Source organism: Malus domestica, chromosome 04 (genome assembly GCF_042453785.1).
Source record: "Malus domestica chromosome 04, GDT2T_hap1".
NCBI lineage: Eukaryota > Viridiplantae > Streptophyta > Magnoliopsida > Rosales > Rosaceae > Malus > Malus domestica.
In genome coordinates this window covers 24578579-24602704 of record NC_091664.1, presented here as the reverse complement: position 1 = coordinate 24602704, position 24126 = coordinate 24578579, and the positions used below count along the sequence as shown (strand labels likewise).

The following is a 24126-nucleotide window of genomic DNA, read 5'->3' as shown; positions in this document are numbered from 1 at the left end:
AGCCGCTTGATAAATGCCTCTACTAAACCATTTTGAGTATGGACATGAGGAACAGGGTGTTTAACATTAATGCCCAGTGCCATATAGTAATCATCAAAGGTTTGAGACGTAAATTCACCAGCGTTATCAAGTCGAATGGACTTAATGGGATGATCTGGGAAATGTGCTCGCAACTTAATTATCTGAGCAAGAAGTCTCGCAAAAGCTACATTTCGAGTAGACAATAGGCAAACATGTGACCATCGGGTAGATGCATCAACCAAAACCATAAAATATCGAAATGGTCCACAAGGTGGTTGAATAGGTCCACAAATGTCCCCTTGAATTCTTTGCAAAAATGATGGGGATTCATCATCAACCTTTAGTTGTGATGGTCTAATTACCAACTTCCCTTGGGAACAAGCCTTGCAAGGATTATTATTCGAGACATTAATGTGTGTGCTCAGTAATGGATGTCCATTAGAGTTGGTAATGATTCTACGCATCATGGTAGATCCTGGATGACCTAGACGGTCATGCCAAAGCATGTAAACCTTTGAATCAATGAACTTCTGGTTCATGACAGTATATGCCTCAACTGTCTTTATGTATGTACAATACAATCCACTCGATAAACCATGCAACTTCTCCAATATACGCTTCTGGGTATCATTGGAGGTAATGCATAAATATTCCACATTTTCTACACTTTTTGTTTCAAGGTGGTATCCATTTAGACGTATGTATTTAAAACTCAACAAATTTCGAATGGACCGAGTAGCATATAATGCATTCTTTATAGACAATATTGTTCCATTTGGTAACATAATCTGGGCTTTTCCCGAGCCTTCAATTACATCTGATGGTCCTGATATTGTTGTTACCTTTACTTTTGCAAGTACCAAATTCGAGAAATACTTTCGATCTCGAAGTATTGAATGCGTGGTTGCGCTATCTGCAAGACAAAAGTCTCCGCCATTGATCTTGTTTTGAGAATAACCATAATTTTTATCCATGATCTCTGAGTAAAGAAAAAGCAGTTTATTCATACTGGAATACTACTTTTATTGAATTGAAAATGCGAGCATTAAACCACAGGTACAAATAACATGAGTACATTAAACATAAATAATTCAATCGGACCCATAAACTTCATTCCCTCTTTCATTAATAAAGTTTGTAGCATCCAGGTGGGTTGTGTTTAACTGTCCTGATAAATTGGTCAATGGATCAGGGGTTTCCATTGGTTTAGCCTGGTCAAGGAAATTGATCTCGACACCCTTCTCCTTGAAGGAGGCTTGATATAGTTCCACCAGATGCTTTGGGGTGCGACAAGTACGCGCCCAATGTCCGTTGCCACCACACCTATGGCAACCTCCTTCATGATTTCTAGGAGTGTTCACATGAGCTTTTCCTTTCTGGCGATTGGTATTTTTAAAGCTCGGGCCTGGATTATACCTTGGAACCTGGTTGTGAAACTGGACACCATGGTTCTTGCTTTTCCCTTTCCACCGACCTTGCTTGTGGCCACGTCCTCATTTGTAATTATTGCCACGGGAGGATATGGTATTCCTTTCAAGGGAAGCAACATTCACTTCTGGGAACAGTGCTGATCCAGTAGGTCGGGAATTATGGTTTTTCATGAGAAGCTGATTGTTCTGTTCAGCTACCAGGAGCACAGATATCGGCTGGTTGTATTCAGTGAAGCCTCGCGCTCTATACTGTTGTTGCAGTACCATGTTAGAGGCGTGGAATGTGCTGAAAGTCTTTTCCAATAACATCTCCTCAGTGATAGTATCCCCACAGAGTTTCATCTGAGAGGTAATTCTGAACAACGCCGAATTGTACTCAGCCACTGATTTGAAATCCTGGATCCTTAGGTGAGTCCAGTCATAGCGAGCTTTTGGAAGAATCATCGTTGTCTGGTGATTGTATTTGCTTCTCAAGGCATTCCAAAGGGATAACGGATCTTCAACCGTTAAGTACTCGCTCTTTAGTGCCTCATTAAGATGGCGACGAATAAAAATCATGGCCTTTGCCCGATCTTGAGAGGATGAGCTGCTTTCTTCCTTGATGGTATCTCCAAGATTTGCTGCTTCCAGATGGATCTTGGTATCCAGTACCCATGTAAGATAATTCTTTCCAGTAATATCCAGGGCAGCAAAATCAAGCTTTGCCAAGTTTGCCATTTTCTTTTCTGAAAGAAAAATGAGGTGTGTAAGGACTTGCAGTAATATGTGTACTGGAGAAATATATTGTTAGAACTTCTGGTTCTTACAAATTTTTTTTTTGATCTTCAGGCCAAAATGATAAGTACTCGAAACTTCAGGCTCGAGATTTACACAATTAATGAGAAGGGCAATTGTACCGCACCATTCTCATCGAAATAAGTATAGGATGGGTGATTATTCCGCACTACTTTAAACAGCAGGAAAATTTAAATATGTAGAGCAAAGTGGACGATTATACCGCACCACCTAAAATTGCGATAAAATTAAATATGCAAAGCAGGGTGGACGATTATACCGCACCACCTAAAATTGCAATAAAATTTAAATTGCGATAAAATTTAAATATGTAAAGCAGGGTGGGTGATTATTTCACACCACCTAAAATTGCGATAAAATTAAATATGTAAAGCAGGGTGGGTGATTTTCACACCACCTAAAATTGTGATAAAATTAAATATGTAAAGCAGGGTAGGTGATTATTTCACACCACCTAAAATTGCGATAAAATTAAATAACGGGAAAATTTAAATATGCAGGATAGAGCGGGCGATTATACCGCTCCACTTAAAATTTGCAGTAAAATTAGATCTGCAGTCCAAGATAGGCGATAGAACCGCACAATCTTGGATTGCATAAATAATCAGTGGGTTAGTAGTCAATATCTACACCAAACAAGAAATCAAAGATATAAGTGACTGTTAGTTGGAGAACTAGAAGTAAACATGGTGCAAACAGTTCTTCGCGAGGGTATACCCAGCAATTGAGGGAGAGGAAGAAGAAGAACAGAAAAAACCTTAGAAGAAACATTTTTTTTTCGGTGAAAGGAAATGAGAAAAAGATTAGAGAGTCGTGCTGATAACGTGTGTTTATACCATATTTAGGGCCTCGTATTTAGATCTCGTACAAATACTCGAGGGACTTAAATGTAATTATGTAATAAAGAAAGGGGCAAATATGTAATAAATGAGGAGTCCTTATTCTATAAAAGGACCCCTCACCCTCACAATGAGAGGAGGCCTCACTCTCATCCTCAGAGGCCAATTCCTAAGTTTCTCCTCACCCCTCTCAAAGCTCTCACTCATAGAGCTCTTTCTCTCCCTCACTTCTCAGAGAAATATAATACAATCAGTGTGGACGTAGCCCAAACCTTGGGGTGAACCACAATACATCTTGTGTCATTTACATTACATGCAGATTCACGGTCGGATTTACGTTGTACCAAGACCTCCGGTTTTGTGCATCAACATTTGGCGCCGTCTGTGGGAATCGATACAAAAAGTTATGTCGGTTCTTTCTCAATTTTTCACCTTCACCGTGAATCTGCAAAATCACAAGACCCATAAACAGAAAAGATCCGCTGGTTCATCTCCTTAAACGTATCAGTTTCTTTCTTTCTCTCTCAACGACGTCGTTTCAAGATTGACAGCAAGGAAAGCAAACAGCAAACTGACCATGGACGCGATCTCTAGAAGCGCGACGACGCCGTCGAATTTGAATCCCAACGCTCCGGTGTTCATGCCGCTGACGTGTCTGACAGTGGATGACTTATCCGCCGAATGGTGGGCACTGATTCAGTCCTTCCCTAGGTTCTAAGATGGGGAACTGGCTCCAGGACTACGTCCTCCGCTGACGTTTATGCTACTTGTAACGGTCAAATTAAGTCAAGATAGGGAACTGCGGCACGAAGGAGGAATCAGCTGTGATGACTAATGCTCAAGTTCAGCAGCTGAGCACTCTGGTGAAGAACTGCGGCGGCGAGGGGAAACAGAACCACAACCGTTCGATTTCAGATCTGATCGATCCTTCGACGCCACGCAACTTCTACGACCCGCTTGGCGCGCTGGACAACTGGGATGCGTCCACACCGTCAGCCCCGTGCGACTGATGTGGCGTTGGCAGTGAAGATAACCGAGTTCAGGAGCTCCGCCTACCTCGTCTTCACCTCAGCGGCCGAATTACTGACCACCTCGCCGACCTACGCGACCTCTGCAAGCCCAGCCTCCACAGCAACAACCTCAACAGCTCTATACCTTTTTCTCTCTCCCCCCACCTGACAACTCTTGAGAAAGAAGAGTCACCTGCTCCTTCGGTACAATCTTGTCCATAAGAAAGTCCCTGGTGGGAGTTAACGACTGCCAACTACGTGGGCTTTCTACCTTTATGCAAGAAATGCTTGAGACTGCATTTATACGGAAAGGAGCTACAGACAAGTCACTGATAATCATCGATGAGTTAGGCTGAGGGACTTCAACTTATGATAGATTTGGTTTAGCTTGGGCCATTTGTGAACACCTTGTTGAAGTGATTAAAGCACCTACGTCGTTTGCAACCCACTTCCATGAATTAACTGAATTATCTCAGGAAAATGGCGTTCAGGAAGCTAATATGAAGCAAATTGTTGGCGTAGCAAACTATCACGTCAGTGCGCATATTGACTCACCAAGCCGCAAGTTGACTATGCTGTACAAGGTTGAGCCAGGAGCTTATGATCAAAGTTTTGGTATTCAGGTGGCAGAGTTTGCAAAATTTCCTGCAAGTGTTGTTTCCCTTGCTTGAGAAAAAGATGCTAAAATTGGAGGATTTCTCTGCTACTCCAGGCACCCCAAGCAGCAACTAGGCCGAAAGAGAGAGATGCAAAAGAAAAAGAAAAAGAAAAAGGGAGAATCATGGGGGAACACATGGTGGGCAACACAAAAAAGAGAAAAGAAAAAGGACGGCTCCCTCGGGAGCACATAACAAAGCAAAAAAAGAGAAGAAAAGCAGAAAAGCAATGGGGAACAAAGCATAAAAGAGAAAGCAAAAAAACAAAAGCAGAAAGCAAAAGATAAAGCATAAGTAAGGAATAAACACCCCACCTGAATGATGTAATTTATTTTTATTATCTTTCGAAGACATCTGTATAAACCCCATCAGAGGGTAATATGTATAAACCCCATCAGAGGGTAAAAAAAAAAAAAAAACGGCAAAGCCGAAAATAAATGGGCTGGAATGTTGTGTGGAGGGCGAAGGCCCATAAGCCCAAAATAGCACCAACAAGGTGACCAAAAGTACGCCCAGTACTCCAAAATTATTTGGCAACCTGTCTCTATTATCACCAACCAGGTGACCAAAAGTATGCCCAGTACTCTAAAATTATTCGGCAACCTGCCGCTATTACCACCAACCAGGTGATGAAATGTACAACCCGTACTCTAATATCATTTGGAAACTAGCCATTCATGCTACCAACCAGGTGATGAAATACTCTAATATCATTTGGCAACTAGCCATTCATGCCACCAACGAGGTGATGAAATGTACAACCCGTACTCTCCTTGATGCCACCAACCAGGTGATCAAAAGTACGCCCAGTACTCCAAATTATACATGAGCATTACTCATGTCATTCATACATAAACATTCATGAGCATCACTTATGACAATCATACATAAACATTCATGACCATCATTCATGTCAACATTCATGAGCATCACTCATGTTAGCATTCATGAGCATCACTCATGTTAACATTCATGAACATCACTCATGACAACATCCATGAGCATCACTCATGTCAATCAACATAAACATTCATGAGCATCACTCATGTCAATCAGCTTCAAAAGCTTCATTTACAAAAGCTCCAACTTCGAAAGCTTCATTTACAGAGCTCTAGCTTCAAAGCTTCACTTGCAAAACTTCACCTACAAAGCTTCAGTGCAGGGTATACAAATACCGCCTTCGAATAACCGCCACTTCGGCCCATACATGGATTCAATTTGAAGTCTCCAGCCAACAGACTCTATTGACCGAAGACTTGGGGGACTACATTATGTACCATATATTGGGCCTCAACTGGGCCTCATAAAAAATACTTGGGGGACTTGGCCCATCACTTATGTATTGAGGAGCGAACCCTTATTTTATAAAAAGGACTCCCTCACCATCATTAGAGAGCATCACCGCCAGCTGAGCAACCGCCTCGCCGTGAGCATCAACTCTACCACATTATTCATGTATCGAGGAGCAAGCCTTTATTGTATAAAAGGGACTCCCTCACCATCATTAGAAGAGCATCGCCACCAGCTGAGCAACCGCCTCGCCGTTATCATCAACTCTTAGCCCATCACTTATGTATTGAGGAGCGAGCCCTTATTCTATAAAAGGGACTCCCTCACCTTCAACGCCACAAGCCGAGCCAACCAAGGCAACATAAGCTACAAGCAGAGCGACCTCGCAACATGTGCTACTTCTAGTTGAGCATCATTTCAAATTGGGCACCGCCTCATATCAAGCATTAGTTCTAGACGACATCTAGTTACTTCGGCCCACACATGGACTGAATTTCAAGTCTCCAGCCAAAAGACTCTCTTGACTGAAGACTTGGGGGACTACTGTTTATACCATATTTAGGGCCTCCGTATTTAGACCTCGTATAAATACTCGGGGGACTCAAATGTAATTATGCAATAAGGGAAGGGGCAAATATGTAATAAGTGAGGAGTCCTTATTCTATAAAAGGACTCCTCATCCTCACAATTAGGGGGGGCCAATTCATAAGGTTCCTCACCCCTCTCCAAGCCTCCTCACATCCCCTAAGCTCTCTCTCCCTCTTCAACAAAGAAATATAATACAATCAGTGTGGACGTAGCCCAAACCTTGGGGTGAACCACGATACATCTTGTGTTATTTACATTTCTTGCAGATTCACGGTCGGATTTACGTTGTTCCAAGATCTCCGGTTTTGTGCATCAACAACGTGTTATAAATAGGCAAAATTTATAGAGAGATAACCTTTACTCGGTGAAGGAACGAAGCAGTTGCAGAGTAATATACCGACACAAGCTGTTGCAGAGGAAGTAATGTATATTATTGCTATTAGATATATTTCTCTTTTCTTTCTTCTTCTCATTCACTAATCTTTGCACAATTGAAGTGCTCTATTTATAGAGCTACTTCAATGGAAAATTACAAAACATTACTATTTAGCTTATGAGTATATAGTATACACATGTGATACTTTACTATACACATTACTATACACATGTGGGCAAACATACTCATTATTTACAACAGGGGAAAAACCTGAGATTTGTAAATGCTTAAAATGTACTATGAAATCTTTGCAATTTGTGGGAATTGGACATAATTCATAGCGTATACAAGCATGACAAATCACACATCTCTCCTTGCGATTTTGAGCAAATTCATTTAAAATATCTATACATGTTACTAAGTATGTTAGGAAACTAGGTAGGCTACCCTTAAATATGTTACCAATGTATCTTTGTAAAAAAATGAAGATAAATGTCTCGATGCATTCTGATGATCCTAATGGATTTAGCCAAAATGTAGATTTCATATAGTAAGAGAAATTCTATATAATTATGTTTTTAATAAAAAAAATAAAATTGTATTTCACTTTAATCATGGTCACATAGTAATAAATGTTTGGGAAAATTAGAATGTCCTACATATTTTCAAAGAACTTAGCGAAGAAGGCTTTGGTGTATTTAACACAATACGTTGAAATGAAGGAAAGCTTATTTATTGATATCCCCGATAAGCTACAAATATGTACATATACATGAGTCAAAATAAACACACAAGAGGGAGCCTTCACAAAGGTTGCTTAGGAGAAGTCTCAGCAGTCGGTAGAGCCCCAGAAAGAGAAGGCACCGGAGGGGGATCATTTGGAGCCTCAGTACTGGACAGAACCCTAGAAGGAGGAGGCATCAGAGGTTGATCATTTGGAGCTTCATTACGCGGTACAGCCCCAGAAGACGAAGGCAATAAATGCCTTTGGAACAAACCCACAAATCTCTGATGATCAAGTAAAACCTGACCATCAGTTTCCTTCATCTGGTCAAGCTTCCTCTTCATGTTTGTAGCATAGTCATGTGCGAGCCGGTGCAACTGTTTATTCTCATGCTTGAGCCCTCTAATCTCCTGTTTGAGACTCATCACTTCAGCCGCCAATGATTCAACTTGGCGGGTTCGAGCAAATAGGCGTTGGGCCATATTAGACACAGAACCTGCACACTGAACACTGAGAGCCAGCGAATCCTTAACAGCTAACTCATCAGACCGTTTGGAAAGTAGTCTGTTATCTTTGGGAGTGAGAAGGTTCCTGGCCACCACCGCAGCAGTCATATCATTCTTCATCACGGAATCCCCAACGGTAAGAGGACCAGTTGGGGAGACGAAGGATGGGCGCCATATGTTGTCTGGAGAAGGCGGGGCTGCCTCTTCAACAAGGTTCAAGTCAAAACGACGGTCGGAGGGGCCAGACATTTTCAAAGGTGTTGAAGAGAGAAGAGGTCGGACAAATCAAGATCTTAGAAGTGCAAGAATGAAGCTTCTACTGGTGGAGATTCAAGTGTTCTTTGGAACTTAATGCCAGCCTCTATAAAAATCTGCACTCGACGGAGCTTCAGAAATCAAAGAGGCGCCTGCTCAGAAATCGAAGAGGCGTTTGCTTTCTCAAAAGTTGGGCTGCTTAGAGATCACGAGGGTTGATCTCAGAAATCGAAGAGCCGTTTGCTTTCTCAAAAGTTGGGCTGCTCAAAGACCACGAAGGCCGATCTCAGAAATCGAAGAGGCGCTCGCTTTCTCAAAAGCTGGGCTCCCTAGAGACCACGAGGGCCGATCTCAGAAATCGAAGAGGCACCTACTTTTCCAGCCTTGTCAGCACCTGTCACACGCACACTCAGCTTTGCGGAAATTATGGGCATTCTGTCAAAGACTTCTGGGGAAGTAGAAAACACAGGAATCTTACTGTTCAATCACCCACTTCCCACACGCAACAATAGCTCATGGGTACCACAGATAACTTTGCCAAAGTTCTCTGCCAAAGTTGAGCACGTGAAGCTTGCAGCTCCCACTACATCGCTCTGACCAAGAAGGGTAAAAGAATAGCAAAGAAACAGCACTAACAAAGTTTAGACCCATAAATTTTGAAGGTCTAGCTACCATATTATTACCCACAAGGGTAAAGGAACAGTACCACTGCTGGATAATTGGAAAGTCCATGTATGTCAACCTCTGTGCTTCGTGGCAAGGTAGACTAGCAAACATGCCCAACCTTTACTCACATTCGAGAAAACACTCCCAATAAGATTGCTTGCTCCAAAATCGAAGAGGCACCGTCCTCCGAATCTAAAGAGCCAGACTCCCAACATGACTACTTTCTTAAAAATCGAAGAGAGGGTAAAGGAACAGTACCATTGCTAGATAATTGGAAAGTCCCTGTGTGTCAACCTCTGTACTTCGTGGCAAGGTAGACTAGCAAACATGCCCAACCTTTACTCACATTCGAGAAAACACTCCCAACAAGATTGCTTGCTCCAAAATCGAAGAGGCACCGCCCTCCGAATCTCGAGAGCCACTCTCCCAACATGATTACTTTCTCAAAAATCGAAGAGACACTGCTCCCCGAATCTCGAGAGCCAGACCCCCAGCATGATTGCTTTCTCAAAAATCGGTGAGGCACCGTTCTCCGAATCAATCGAAAAGGCGCTCGCTTTCTCAAAAGCTGGGCTGCTCAGAGACCACGAGGGCCGATCTCAGAAATCGAAGAGGCATCTACTTTTCTAGCCTTGTCAGCACCTGTCACACGCACACTCAGCTTTGCAGAAATTATGGGCATTCTGTCGAAGACTTCTGGTGAAGTAGAAAGCACATGAATCTTACTGTTCAATCACCCACTTCCCACACGCAACAATAACTCATGGGTACCACAGATCACTTTGCCAAAGTTCTCTGCCAAAGTTGAGCACGTGAAGCTTGCAGCTCCCACTACATCGCTCTGACCAAGAAAGGTAAAAGAATAGCAAAGAAACAGCACTAACAAAGTTTAGACACATAAATTTTGAAGGTCTAGCTACCATATTATTACCCACAAGGGTAAAGGAACAGTACCACTGCTGGATAATTGGAAAGTCCCTGTGTGTCAACCTCTGTGCTTCGTGGCAAGGTAGACTAGCAAACATGCCCAACCTTTACTCACATTCGAGAAAACAGTCCCAACAAGATTGCTTGCTCCAAAATCGAAGAGGCACCGTCCTCCGAATCTCGAGAGCCAGACTCCCAACATGACTACTTTCTCAAAATCGAAGAGAGGGTAAAGGAACAGTACCATTGCTGGATAATTGGAAAGTCCCTGTGTGTCAACCTTTGTGCTTCGTGGCAAGGTAGACTAGCAAACATGTCCAACCTTTACTCACATTCGAGACAACACTCCCAACAAGATTGCTTGCTCCAAAATCGAAGAGGCACCGCCTTCCGAATCTCGAGAGCCAGACTCCCAACATGATTACTTCCTCAAAAATCGAAGAGACACTGCTCTCCGAATCTCGAGAGTCAGACCCCCAGCATGATTGCTTTCTCAAAAATCGAAGAGGCATCGTTCTCCGAATCTCGAGAGCCAGATACCACAGACCACTTTTTCAAAGTGCTCTGACAGAGTTAAAACATGTGAAACTGGCAGCTCCCACTACCGTGCTATGACCAAGCAGGGTAAAGGAATAGCATTACTACTTGTTGTTAGGGAGACTCCTATATATGTCGACCTCCATCCCCAACGGACAGGCAGACCTGCAAAAATGCTCAACCCTTCATCATATCTGAGAGGGCACTCCCAACAAAGCCTTTCGAAATATTCAGCTTTCTTTCCCCCCGATAATACCTCTGCAAACAAGCTATACTAGAGCAAGAATATCTCATATCATCAGGGTTAAAAGCAAGAGTATCCCATATCATGCTTTTTCCCTGTTTTTTCTTTTGGCCTTGTTTTTACCTGCAAGACAAGGAGAAAGAGAGCAATCAGTCAGCACTTGGAATCAAGCTTCCAGCCAGGAACTGACTGCCTGGAACCCCTTACCTGATTACTTACCTGGCATTGCTCTCGAGTACTCATCTTCATCATCTTATGTTTCCAGGGAAGATTCCGCATCTGCTTGAGGAACAGATAGGGCAAGTGCGAAGGATACAAGGAAGCATGTGGAGACAAGCGTAACAGCACACGTGCCGATACATCCATTACTCTGTCAAAAGCAAAAGTATCCCATATCAGCAGGGTGGAACGTACTCTAGATTTGATGGACTTGTTTTGACCCTCAAATTCTTCAGTCGGCCTTATACTCTGGAGGAAACCAGAAAACCCTCCAGCTCAGTTCAAGAATAAGCCTGTGGAAAGTTACTTCTTCAAAAGCAAAAGTATCTCATATCATATCTTCTCATTTTTCTTCTCTTTATCCTTCATGCTGCTGCAAGATGGGGAGAAGGTGAACAATCAGTCGGAGCTCTGATTGCTTACCTTGTCTGTCACCTCTTTCAGCAGACCCCCTAGCTCGGCGACTTGGGGGACTCCTACTACATGGTTTGTATCGCGCTTGACCAAGCCTGAAACTACAAGTAAGCTTCAAGTGAAATTGATACATTACCTTGTGCATCTCCACCAGTTAAAGATACCACCCCTGGATGGAGGAAGAGTACTTCCAGAGAAGATGCCACATCTACCTATGAGACAGATAAGGCAAGTCAAGACGACACCACACTCCGATACTTAGAAGTTTCGTGATTACGAGATCATTCTCCCACAATACTTCCTAATGTCATTTGTACTAAATCATTCACTCGTACTCACTAAAGGAGAGCTTGAACCTATGTACTTGTGTAAACCCTTCACAATTAATGAGAACTCTTCTATTCCGTGGACGTAGCCAATCTGGGTGAACCACGTACATCTTGTGTTTGCTTTCCTATCTCTATCCATTTATATACTTATCCACACTAATGACCGGAGCAATCTAGCGAAGATCACAAAAAGCGACCGTTTTCGTTACCTAGGATCTATCTTGCAAGAGAACGGAGAATTAGATGGAGATCTCAACCATAGAATACGAGCTGGATGGAAAGAGTGCATCCGGCGTGTTGTGTGACCGTCGTAGGCCACTGAAGCTCAAGGAAAAATTTTATAGGACGGCAATAAGGCCAGCGATGTTGTATGGCAGAGAATGTTGGGTGGTGAAGCATCAACACGTACACAAAATGGGTGTAGCGGAGATGAGGATGCTTCGTGGGATGTGTGGGCACACGAGAAAGGATAAGATTGGGAATGAGGATATCCGAGGTAAAGTAGGAGTAGCCGAAATTGTAGGAAAGATGAGAGAAAATCGGCTCTGGTGATTTGGACATGTGCAAAGAAGGTCGACTGACGCTCCGGTTCGAAGATGTGACTACGGGACAGAGGTTCAGGGCCGAAGGGGTAGAGGAAGACCTAGGAAAACTTTGGAAGAGACTCTAAGAAAAGACTTAGAGTACTTGGATCTAACGGAGGGCATGACACAAAACCGAGCGCAATGGCGTTCTAGGATTCATATAGCCGACCCCACTTAGTGGGAAAAGGCTTTGTTGTTGTTGTTGTTGTTGTTAGATTAAACATTCATCTCTTTTAAAGATTTGATTAAGGTGCTTCAATCAATTGCCACCTCAATAATTTTCTATTTATTTAATTTACATGTCATTAATTTAAATGCATTTATATAGAGGCATAAGGTAGCTTAGCAACTAATTGCCTATAATATAGGAATTTAATTTCCTCAATCCCCTTCTGTGCATTAAATGACATTTTTTTAATAAAATAAAATAAAAAAATTAATTAACTAATTCCTGATTTCCTTATTATCAGTATTTAAAAAAAAAATACTCTTTCTATTAAAATTGTATCAATAAAAAGTCTTCAATACATATTTTTTTCATGTATAGATATATAAAAAATATACTTAAAACTTATGGTACATTTGAGAACAAAAGTATCGACTTTTGGTACGTTTAGATTTCAAATGTACCGAGAAACCAAATGTACCCATTTTGGTACGTTTAGATTTCAAATATACAGAGAAACCAAATGTACCAAAATTTCAAATGTACCATAAAACCAAATGTGCCCATTGTCAGGTAATCATGTTGGTACGTTTAGATTCCTATTGTACTAAAAGACCAAATGAACAAAAAATCTCAAATGTACCACAAAACTAAATGTCTCTATCAGATAACCTTTTTGGTACATTTACATTCCAAATGTACCAAGAAATACAAAAAATCAAATCCACTATAAAACTAAATGTGTTTATATTATAGGTAACTAGACGTAGCTATATAATCAAACAAATCTTTACTATGTGTTGGGTCTTCTAAATAATAAAATTTGACAACTTTTTTTTATAAATATTCTACTATATTCACAAAAAAGTAAATATTATAACAAACAATAAAAAAAATGCATAGAGATGGATAATAAATGCATAAATATAGGGATAATAGGAAAAGAAAAAAAAACGAAATGCCCAGGAGATGGATAATAAATGCATAAATATAGGGATAATAGGGATAATAGGAACTGAAATTAATAACCAAAATGTTAGGAAAATGTTTGATCAAATTTTCAAAAGGAGTGTATGTTTAGTCTAAAAAATTAAAAAACGGGGCGCCTATATCAAAATTCCCCTAAATGTTTCATCCCCTGTTTTCACAAGTTAATCGGAATCGGCAAAATCCCCCTGATTCTTGATGCTTGTGTCTCCCTTGATTTGCTAGAATAGATGGGGCATTACCGCTCTTTGCTAGGACTAGGTAGATGCGCCAATCCCTCCTTCCCCACGAGAACAGGAAAAACCAACAGACCTCAAAAAGCTGCAAAAATTTTTCTTAGTCTTAAAGAGTTTTATCTTTAGATTTGTAATGTCTTTATAATTTTCTCTTATAAGAATTCTACCACATTATCTGATTTTTATAATACAACATCTAATATGGCTTTCTAGATTATTTGCATTTAATACGTGTTGGTGCTCTAAATATTCCAATATAAATTATTGGCTTATTTTTAGCAATGCTCATTGAAACTAGATTTTAATATCACTTTGCTCCTTATAAGTCAAAAGTTGTCACTTTACTCATTGGAACTCATACTTCACTCCTTTGTGCCACTTGGAACTTGGTTTTGATCCCATTTTGCCCCTTGAAACTTGAAAGTCGTATCTACAAAACTCCAAATTCGCTCCACATTACCTTAGATTTGTTAATTTATTACATCATGTGACATAGTCTTATTAGGTGTTGTGTCCCACATATGTTTGCAGAGGTGACTTATAAGTTTTATGGAGAAGAGAGAGTCCACAAGTCAATGTGGAAAGAATTTTGAGTTTTAAGGAGTAAAGTGATGTCTTTTGAGTTACAGAGAGTAAAGTGAAATCTAAACGGAGTTTCAAGGGGTGTAGCTAAAAATAAGCCTATATTATTTTCTTTCTTCTTTTTCTGTATATTTTGGATAGGAGTGGACATCCAACTGACTGAAATGACCGATATGAACATATTGGTCGATTTGGTTTGGTTTTGACCAAGAAAAAGGTCAAACAATTTAAAATGGGAACCAAACCGATTTACTTTTAATTTGGTTCAGTTTTGATACTTTGGAAACCGACCAGAACTAAATCGAACCGACCATGTATCTTTTAATTATTAATTTATTTATTTTACACATATCAACTTATTATAAGTTATTTAGAGACCTTACTAATTTTGATTGAGACTAAAAATTGCAGATATAAGGCAAGATTGTGCAAGGTTTTTCCTTTCATCGATGGGAAACTCTTTTACCTTCATATCCTCGAAGGTACAAGGCACGATTGTGCCCCACAGCTGTTGATTACAATCTTTATTATGTCGATTTCTCTCGTTTCTTTCATTTATCTGTCTCTAATTTTGATTGAGAATGAAAATTGCAGATAGTTACAGCTCTACAAGACTTGTGTGTTACTTAAATGTTACCTAAATACTCTACCGTCGTAGTTAGTTTTATGTAAAACCATGTAAGATGTCACCGTGCAAAGGCTTATCTATGGCAAGAAGGAAAATCTCACTTTGTTTCGAGTTATGACTCGGTTTTGCTAATATACTCTATTGTTGCAGTTATGACTCGGTTTTGCTAATATACTCTTTGTAGGAGCGAAACAAAAGAGAAATTTCGCCCCTACAAACACCAGCACAGCCAAGTGGAAGATGACTGACAGTCACATTCACACTACCCCCGTGCTCTTCGGGTTCCCATTAAATGACTGAACGTATATTTTTCAAGGCTGGAAGAGGTAATTGTATAGCAGACATATATAACATGGCATTAGTTTTTTCATATTTGAAGAAAAAACTACATGCATGCGGCAAGTACATAATCTAAAGCTTTCCATGTAGTTTCGGATCAAATGGCTATGAAGCTTCTGTTGAAATTGATGGATTTTCATTTTATTGATATTTGCATTGCATCATGCACTTGCTTAGTCCCAACAAAAAGAACTTTAAAGCAGAACACAATTTTAAGCCAAACTAAGCTATAATTTAGATTAGTTTTGCACGTAGCTTCAACTCACTATTGCCGGAGAAATAATCGCAATTCCTAGTCCAAACGTAAATCCAATTTCAACACTGATTAGATCCCTGCCAATCTCATGTTCGGAATTCGAGTGGCTTGCATTTGAATGCAGTTGTGTTCCTACTGCTTTTTTAATGTATTTTTCTGTGAATTATTCATGGCGATTATAGTTTGAAAATCTGGAGCTGAGTGCGACAATTTTTCTAGTTACCTTAGGCTAAAGTCGAGGTTCAAATTGAACTATTTATCTTCATTATGAAATTGGGCTTCGAATTTGAAATATCTACAGTTATACCATTCCTCACACGTGTCCTGATTTGGGCTGTCGCCTTTGGGCCGTGTGTGGGCTTCGCCCTGGGTTTTGGAGGCCTGCCCTCGAAATGGCTCAGGGCCTGTGACTAGGGATTGCAGAGGTATAGAGAGAGGGGGAGTTGGGATGGCGGTCGAGTTCAGGTCTGGCTTGGACGACCCCTGGTACGACGTCCTGATAGGGGAAGGATGGCTGTGATCGACTGAGAGTGAAGTTCGTCGGCTACGGCGACGACCATGACGAGGTTTATGAAGTGAGCGAGTTGAGTTCGTTCAACGACATTGACGAGTTCAGGCGGAGGTTCAGGCAGGTGTCCGCACAAGTTCAGGACACGGAGTGCGTCTCTGCCGCCACTAATACGGCGCCGTTTTCTCAGCACCACCACCACCAATGTCTCAAAGAAATGGGCCGTGAAGGAAGTGACGAAGTCCAATTTGCCCGGGTCCCTGGAGGAGTTCAAGAACCACCTGTCCACTTCCGACTTCGTGCCCATCTCGCTTCGACACCGCCGACACGTCGTATTGCAAGGCTAAGTACGCCGCCGAGCAGTTCCAGCTTACATATATAAATTTATATGTATGTATGTATAGAATGTGATTTGATGATGTGTGTTTGTTGATTTTGGTGCAGATTCAACTTTGTATTGTTCCCAAGGGATGTATTGAAGATGAGGATGCCAACTTATAGATTTTCAGTTCAAACATCACATTTGACTTCCATGGCGGAAGAAGGTTTTGATTTCAATGCCTGCGTATATAATGGTAAGCCTCCCTGTGAAGTTTTGGTCTTTAATCTCACTCCCCAATTTCTGATTTTGTGGAATATGATTTTACCCAAGTTAATATTTTTACGAAAAGAGGTCGCACTTGGTGCGATGGCAAGTGCCTTCGCCCATGAGCAGTAGGTCTCGGGTTCGAGACTTGAGAGCAGCCTCTCCATAAATGGGGGTAAGATTAGCCGACATTCACCTCTCCAGACCCTGCATAAAGCGGGAGCCTTGTGTACTGGGTACGACCTAATATTTTTACGAAAGCTAGAGAAGTTACATTAGTTAAGAAATTTGTCTCGATGAATTTGGGATTCTGCAAGTCTGTAACTTTTGATGTTGTTCTGATATTTTGTGTTTTTTTTACTTCACAGTAGTTATGCTGGTCTCTCCTCACCTCTCCTTTTTGGCATAGGAGCGTGGATTAGATTCTGCAGATTTGATTTCATTCCTGGTAGAACTTAATTTTCATGTTAATGGCGAGGTATTAGTTGTATGCTCTTTATACATGACTATTCTCTTTGAGTAGCATATGCTTCATTGAATTCCCCTATATTTTTTTAGGAAAACTAATGAAAAGAGCTTGAAAACTTTGAGTTTTAATATTAAGGACAAAATAAAGGATAAAGAGAATTGTTCCATGATTGAATTTTTAGTGTAAAAATATGGTTTTTCGTTAAAATAAATAGTACCAAGAGCTTTTCGTTAAAGTTCTCTATTTTTTTTTGTTTGTAGTTATTTCCGACTAAAATATGAATAGTGGTTCAGTAAATGTTGCCATAAGAACTTTTCATAGTATTCACCCTTTTATTTCTTTTGTAGAAAAGTATTTTCTTCCACATGGAAAGTTTCTACCTGGAATTAATCACTCACCTCTTGATTCTATTCGCTTTTTTGTGTTTTAGGCATATAACATAAATACATTGAATGAGAGGCAAAAGAAAATAGTCAAGGATCTTGCAGATTTGGGACTGATCAAACTTCAGCAGGTTATACTTTTGTGATTTATTCTTGGTATAACGTGCACTAAATTGGTAAGAATTTCCCAGATGAAAGTTTAACCATTTCCTGACCTCAAGTTTTAAATTTCTATCTTTGTGTACTTATCCAGGGAAGGAAAGACAGTTGGTTTATACCTACTAACTTAGCTACTAATCTTTTAGTTAGCTTGACAGACTCATCATCAAGGAAACAAGTAGGTTATTTGTACTCATTCTAGCTTTGTCTCTAATCGTTTATTCCACAACTAATTCCTAATCTTCAAGACAGCTGATGTGCATCCATACATGCTACTTACGAGATTTTTTACTCACTTCTTTGTTCGGGGATTTGTTGTAGTAGAAACAAACTTCAGGCTCTATGCCCACTCAACATCTAAACTACGTTGTGAAATTTTATGTCTTTTCCTAGCTGCCCTCCCCTTTTAGGTACAATTGCATGTTTTAGTTTGAGTTTAGGGAGCTGTTGCAATGGAATCTTCCCGTTTTGCAATACATTGAACATAAGACATACCCCTACGCAGGGGCGGATCAACGGTGGGTCAAAGTTGGTCCATTGACCACATGGATGCCGGAAAGTTGGCTGGGAGGGCACCCAAATTGTTTCTCGCATCTTGGTTAAGGTCTGTACTAAATCTTGCTGCATTGGAACATTTCTTTTAGTTGTAAATAAGAAGTGTGTTAAATGTTTTCTTACAGATGGGTGGCCGAGGTTTCAAATAGGTTGTGCACTCTATGTGTGCAAGCCAAAATTGTAGTATGGTTTTCAAGTTGCATATTTATTCATATCTCATTAGTTTCTGGTTTTCTCTTTCATCCTCTCGACAAATTTCGATATCAAAATTTGAGATATTTTGGATGTTGAATGTTATTCAACGTTGGCCAACGAAGGTTATTCAGTTAATTCCCTTTGTTGTTTACTCTAATTATTTATTAGCAAATGGATGAGCAGTTTAAGACACTAGTTTTATCTCACTACCTGGAAGTATGTTTGTCTCTGTATCCAAACATTTGGCATGTTATTTGTTTAGGTCAGAGGAAATCATAGCCACACATCTTACCAGCAACAAATAATTTTCATTTTAAGAAAAATTAATGGAGAGGGTTTTAAAACTTTGCATTTTAATAAAAAACCATCTAATAACTTTATTTAATGATAAGGATAAAAAGAAAAAAAACATAAAATATAAACACGTGTGCCTAGCGCGCGTTATGTTTCATAAACAGTGCAGTACCGTCAAGGTTCTAAAAGATACTAGGCGCTAGTCTGGCGGCAAGCTGGGGCTAAGCACCTAGACAGCTAGGTGGGGCCTAGGCGGACTAGGCAGATTTAAGTAAATTTATTATTTTTATGTAAATAAGTGTCTGTTTATATTTAATATAATATATATATATATATATTTTCATTATAAATTACAAAATAGAATGACATATATATTAGGAAGTATTGGAACATAATTAAAACATGAGGAACATGCGTATAATGTGTATTCATTTAATTAATCAACAAGTTTCTTACAATTTATTGAAAAAAATAAAATGCAAAATGAAAAGTTATCTATTTTCTGTCTAAGTGAGTCGCAACCTAGGCGGGTTTGGGCGAGCTAGGCAGGTGCCTATGCGGTCTAGGCGGGCGTCTTAGCAGGTTTAGGCATCTTTTCTTAATTTTCTAACGCCTAGGCATTAATCGGGGCGGTGACCAACCGTCTAGTGCCTAGGTGGGGCCTAGGCGAGGACTTTTAGAACAGTGAGTACTGTTAAGTTTCATAAGCAGTGTAGTACTGTTAAGTTTCATAAACAGTGTACCGTTAAGTTTTGTAAATAGTGTAGTACCGTTAATTTTATAAACAGTGTTGTAATAGATGCCAAAGGCTCACAGCCAATCTAGAAAGAAGGGGAGATTCAACATGCTAAGTCACCGAAATGCGAATAAATTTCCCCGCTTAGCTAGTATTGATGCGGTGGCGGCTGTACGTTGTATCAACGACTACGAAGTCTTCATCCGGAAAAATCAAAGCTAAAACAGAGTAAGCGTTCATGATAACAAACGAACAGAAGAATAAAGGCAAGAGGAGAAACCACGAAAGAAAGAAAGCTAAGAACCAAAGCCAAAAAAGAAAAAACAGAGTCGAATGAAGCGCGATTTAAGTAAAGCTATATTGATTCAATGTTGCTTGCATCGCCAATTTTGTTTTAACTGTGTTTTTGGATTTTGTTTTATATGTCAAATTCCGTACTTTGAAAATTTAATCACAAATATGTCGATCTTATAGCGAGCAATGATGATTCCTGTATCGAAAAGAAGATTTGAAATCCATTTTGAAAACATTGATAATCCTGGCATTCAAAAAGATTAAAAACTTGCAACAGCAATATATAATAAAGTAACAGAACAACTCGCACTACATCTCGTAATTCATAATTATGCGACAGCAGAAGCAAATATCTTATTTCTTACAGAACACAATCACAACAAGGAGGCCAGCTGCATTGCTCCTCATTACAATTTCAACGTCTTGGCCTTTGAGTCATGTGAACATGAGGACCAATTCTTTCTTCAAGTTGAGGGAATATCTTAACAAGGATTTTATACATAGCTTTGTAATACCATTTACTCCATCTTTTGTAGAACACAAGTGACCCGACTGCAATTCCAAAGCCAAATACAAATCCAATTTCGACACTGATAAGATCCCAATCAATCTCATCTCCAGAATTTTGCTGACTTCCATTTAATGTTGGTGGTGGTGGTGGTGATCCTGCTTTGCTATCCACTGTCAAAGGAGGCCCCCATAATCCTTTGTTTCCAATGAAGGAGGCTTTGGGAAATGTCGTAAACTGAGTACTTGTTGGGATCCTGCCGACTAGTTGATTATTTGAGAGATTCAAGAACGAAAGGAAGTTAAGCTCTGCAAACTCTGGTGGAATTTGCCCGCTTAGCTTGTTCCTTGACATGTCTAAGGACTCCAGCTTTTGCAAGTTACCCAAGGATGATGGGATTTCACCAGTGAAAGCATTACTTGACAAGTTGAGGACATACAAGGATTTGAGGTCTCCCAATTCCTTAGGTATTGATCCGCTGAATTTGTTACCAGAGAAGTCAATCAAAGTGAAGATGGTTAGAATCTTTTGCAGATCCATCTCCAAACCTTTCCCAATAACTGTTATTGCAGCATAATAATCAAATTCAACCACAGCTCTCCCTGGATCATTTGGAAATTCTAGAGCCCTAGCCCTTGATCGGGAATCATCTTTGTTAGCCATCATTGCTTGCCATGTTGTCAAAGATCTTGCTGGTATTCCACCACTGAAATTGTTGTGAGCTAGGTCTATGATTTGAAGCTTTGGCCAGGTGCCATTGGTCTCTGAACAACCAATCCCTCCATATAAATTATTGGATCGCATAAGCAGAATGCGCAAGGTGGAGATGTTTTTCAAAAAGCATGGAAAAGTGTCCGTTATCTGATTGATTCCAAGGTTTAGAATCTCTAGTTCTGTGCAGTTGGCTAGAGATTTTGGAACCTGACCTTCTATCTGATTTTCACCAAGGTCTAGAATCCTGAAACTACAGTATTCAAGAACTCCACCAGGAATTGTTCCGGTAAGGTTGTTTCTCCTTAAACTAAGTACTCGACTGCTCATTGCAGTCAAACATTGAGGAATCATGCCACTCAGAGAGTTATCGGACATATCAAGAAACTCCAAACTTGCATTGCATATGGAAACGGGAATGATCCCATGCAAGTTATTCCTTGAAAGAGACAAGTACCTAGTCATGCTAAGGAAATTACCAATGTCAGTTGGTATACTTGAGCTGAAATGATTTCTTGAGTAATCCAGATAACCGGCATAAGGTAGGAAAACTGGGATTTGTCCCTGAAGTTGATTTGAGTGAAGGTCAAGCTCAGACACGCCGGAAGAATTAGTTAATGGCCATTCTAGAGTCACGAAGGAGTTGCAAGAAAGATTGACATTAAGAAGTGAAATGAGCCCCCAAATCCAATTAGGAATCGTGCCTTGAATCTGGTTTTGTGAAAGGTCCAAAACAGTTAAGCCGTTGTGATTTCTAAAGAAATCCGGGAATGTTCTCAAATTGTTAGAAGCCAAGTTCAAATTCACAATTTGAGGAAATGAGGAATATGAGGAAGTTGTACCATTGTATAAAACCAACAAGCTGTTGTTCGAAAGATTAATGACCGAAAGATTACTCAACTGTTGAGGACTGTTAAAATGAAAGCCGCTGAAATTGTTTGAAGAAAGATCAAGGGTTTCAAGCCCTTGAAAATTATATATAGACAAGGGTACTATTCCTTCCAAATTATTGAAACTTAGATCGAGGGTAACTAAGTAGGAGGAAACATCTGAAAATTCATGGAGTTGACCGGAGAATTGATTGTGGGAAAGCAGTAGTTCCTCCAAAAAGGGTGGAGAAACAATCGAAGATGGAATAATCCCGCTGAGTAAATTCGAGTCCAACACAATATTTAGCAGATTAACAAGTTTTTCCCAGTGAATAGAATCAATAGGACCACTGAACCTATTTGATGACATATACAAATGAACCAATTGTGTGAGTTTTTGAATTGACTTTGGGATTGATCCAGAGAAACTACAACCCGAAATATCTATCATCAACAACATTTTGAGATTGCCAATAGATTTTGGCAATATCCCTGAAAACTTTGTGTTGCTTAGAACCAAGGACTGAAGAGAATTATTCCTGGGAAATTCTGGAAAGGAACCATGAAGTTGTGGATTATCGGAAAGGTCAACAGTTTGTAGAGTGGGTACCTGGAAGAGCTCTTCAGGAAATGTTCCGCGCATCAAACATGAACGGAGACTCAAGGATGTCAAATTTGAGAAGTTGGCAAAGACTCCTGGAAGTGGCACAGGAAGATCATTGTCATCCAATCGAATCACCGATAACGATTGAAGTTTAGCAAGGGACTGATCAATAGGACCTGAAAGATTGCAAGCTGACAAGCTCAACACCCTCAGGTTTGGAAGTGAAGATGATATGGCTTGGCACCATTCAGTGTCCCATGCTGATACAGTTACACCATCAAGATATAACTCTCTAAGCTCCGTGAGGCTCTGAACCAGCGTGCTTAAATCCGGATTATAGAGTTTTAACTGAGTGTATCCGAAATTATAATTTCCGGAAAGATCAAGAGTAACCAACCTTGTCAAGCGTGTAATCGCAAATGGAACTTGCCCTGTATAACAAGTAATAGATAAGTTTAGATACCTCAAATTCGTGAGCCTTCCGATTGCAGGTGGAATCGGAAAACTTTTGCCTACTTGGCAATTGTAGGACAAATTGAGGCTTTGAAGATGTTGAAGGTCGAAGAGACTGCTTGAATTGTCAATCCCGCCTTCGAGAAATTCACCGCTAACGTCAAGACCGATGACATGACCGTCAGTACTGCAAGTAACACCGTCCCAAGCACAGCAGTTGGTACTTGAATTCCATGACAGAAGCTTGGGGGGAACATAAGCTTCTGGTGGCGGGCTTATCTTCTTTAAGCGGAGCAATGCCGATAGGTCATCTGCATCACACCGGCCGTGAACTAACTTGATAATTATCAAGAACAGGAAGAAGTGCAGCAAACTTTTCATTTTTTTTTTTTTTGAAAAACTTTAATGGGTGTGGTGGCTTAATTTCGAGGAACATAGCAAGACCATTATATATATGAATTATTTGACTTAGAAGTCTCCTCCCATCTATTCTGGAAAACTGAGAAGGAAGGAAAAAGGAAGTGGGGCTGCAAATATTCCGATTTCCATTTCGATCTTTGTTGACTAATGTCACCATTGACTGACATGAGAGCCAAGTAGGAAAAATAGGATGATCACAAGAATCTCACACCCCACGTTCATAGAATTGGATAACTCATGAATTTCGAGGCATGTTGAAGATTTAGGCACTAAACGGAAAAAATCATTCGCCCTTGCCCTCAACGTATCTTGAATGTAGTGAGTTATACAATGTAATCCATCAACATATCTTAAATGTAGCAAGTTATACAATCTAATCCACCAAATGAGCTCGTTTTACAATTCAATCCACCAAATGAGACCGAGTTAAACAAAAAGTCAAGAAAGTGTATCAACTCAGACAGTTGATTTAGTGGCTTTTTAATATGGTGGAAAAATACCTCCACAAGACTTGTGGGTTGCTTGTTCAATTGATTTTGCAATTATTTCCCAATCTGTCTAGTGGGGCAGCATTGTTGCTTTCCCAATTTCAGTTTGTGGTGACTGTTGACTATGGACTAAACTATAAAGATTTTTTATTTTATTTTTAATTTTAAGAAAACCTTGACAGTACGAGAGGAATTTTATTGATATAAAAAAAGAGTACACACATAAACCTAACCTCTCATAATACATTAAAAAAGGATAAAACAAATACATGAAAAGAAAGGGGGATGTA

General features: G+C 40.0%; 3 protein-coding genes across 7 annotated transcripts; 1 reads left to right on the top strand and 2 right to left on the bottom strand.

The window, feature by feature from the left end:
* Positions 1 to 1514: 1514 nt before the first annotated feature.
* LOC139195066 (uncharacterized) lies at positions 1515 to 2168 on the bottom strand. Its single transcript, XM_070820255.1, has one exon. The coding sequence runs from the start codon at positions 2166 to 2168 to the stop codon at positions 1515 to 1517; it is 654 nt and encodes a 217-aa protein (XP_070676356.1).
* A 13893-nt stretch (positions 2169 to 16061) lies between these two features.
* LOC103433674 (general transcription and DNA repair factor IIH subunit TFB2-like) lies at positions 16062 to 18594 on the top strand. Of its 5 annotated transcripts, XR_011580152.1 has the most exons (8): positions 16062 to 16459; positions 16557 to 16687; positions 17108 to 17176; positions 17598 to 17681; positions 17804 to 17887; positions 18031 to 18119; positions 18215 to 18313; positions 18390 to 18594. XR_011580152.1 is itself a non-coding variant. In XM_029101291.2 (6 exons), exons 2-6 carry the CDS (start codon positions 16670 to 16672, stop codon positions 18248 to 18250), a joined length of 291 nt encoding a protein of 96 aa, XP_028957124.1. In that variant the 5' UTR covers positions 16062 to 16459; positions 16557 to 16669; the 3' UTR covers positions 18251 to 18388. The 5 variants fall into 5 exon arrangements, 1 of the variants encoding a protein (XP_028957124.1); XR_003772712.2 differs by lacking the exon at positions 18031 to 18119; XR_003772714.2 differs by having other exon boundaries at positions 17804 to 18119.
* Positions 18595 to 20198: 1604 nt separating this feature from the next.
* On the bottom strand, positions 20199 to 23309 carry LOC103434005 (receptor-like protein 7). Its single transcript, XM_029101678.1, has one exon. It carries the CDS (start codon positions 23307 to 23309, stop codon positions 20199 to 20201), a length of 3111 nt encoding a protein of 1036 aa, XP_028957511.1.
* Between the last annotated feature and the right edge of the window lie 817 nt (positions 23310 to 24126).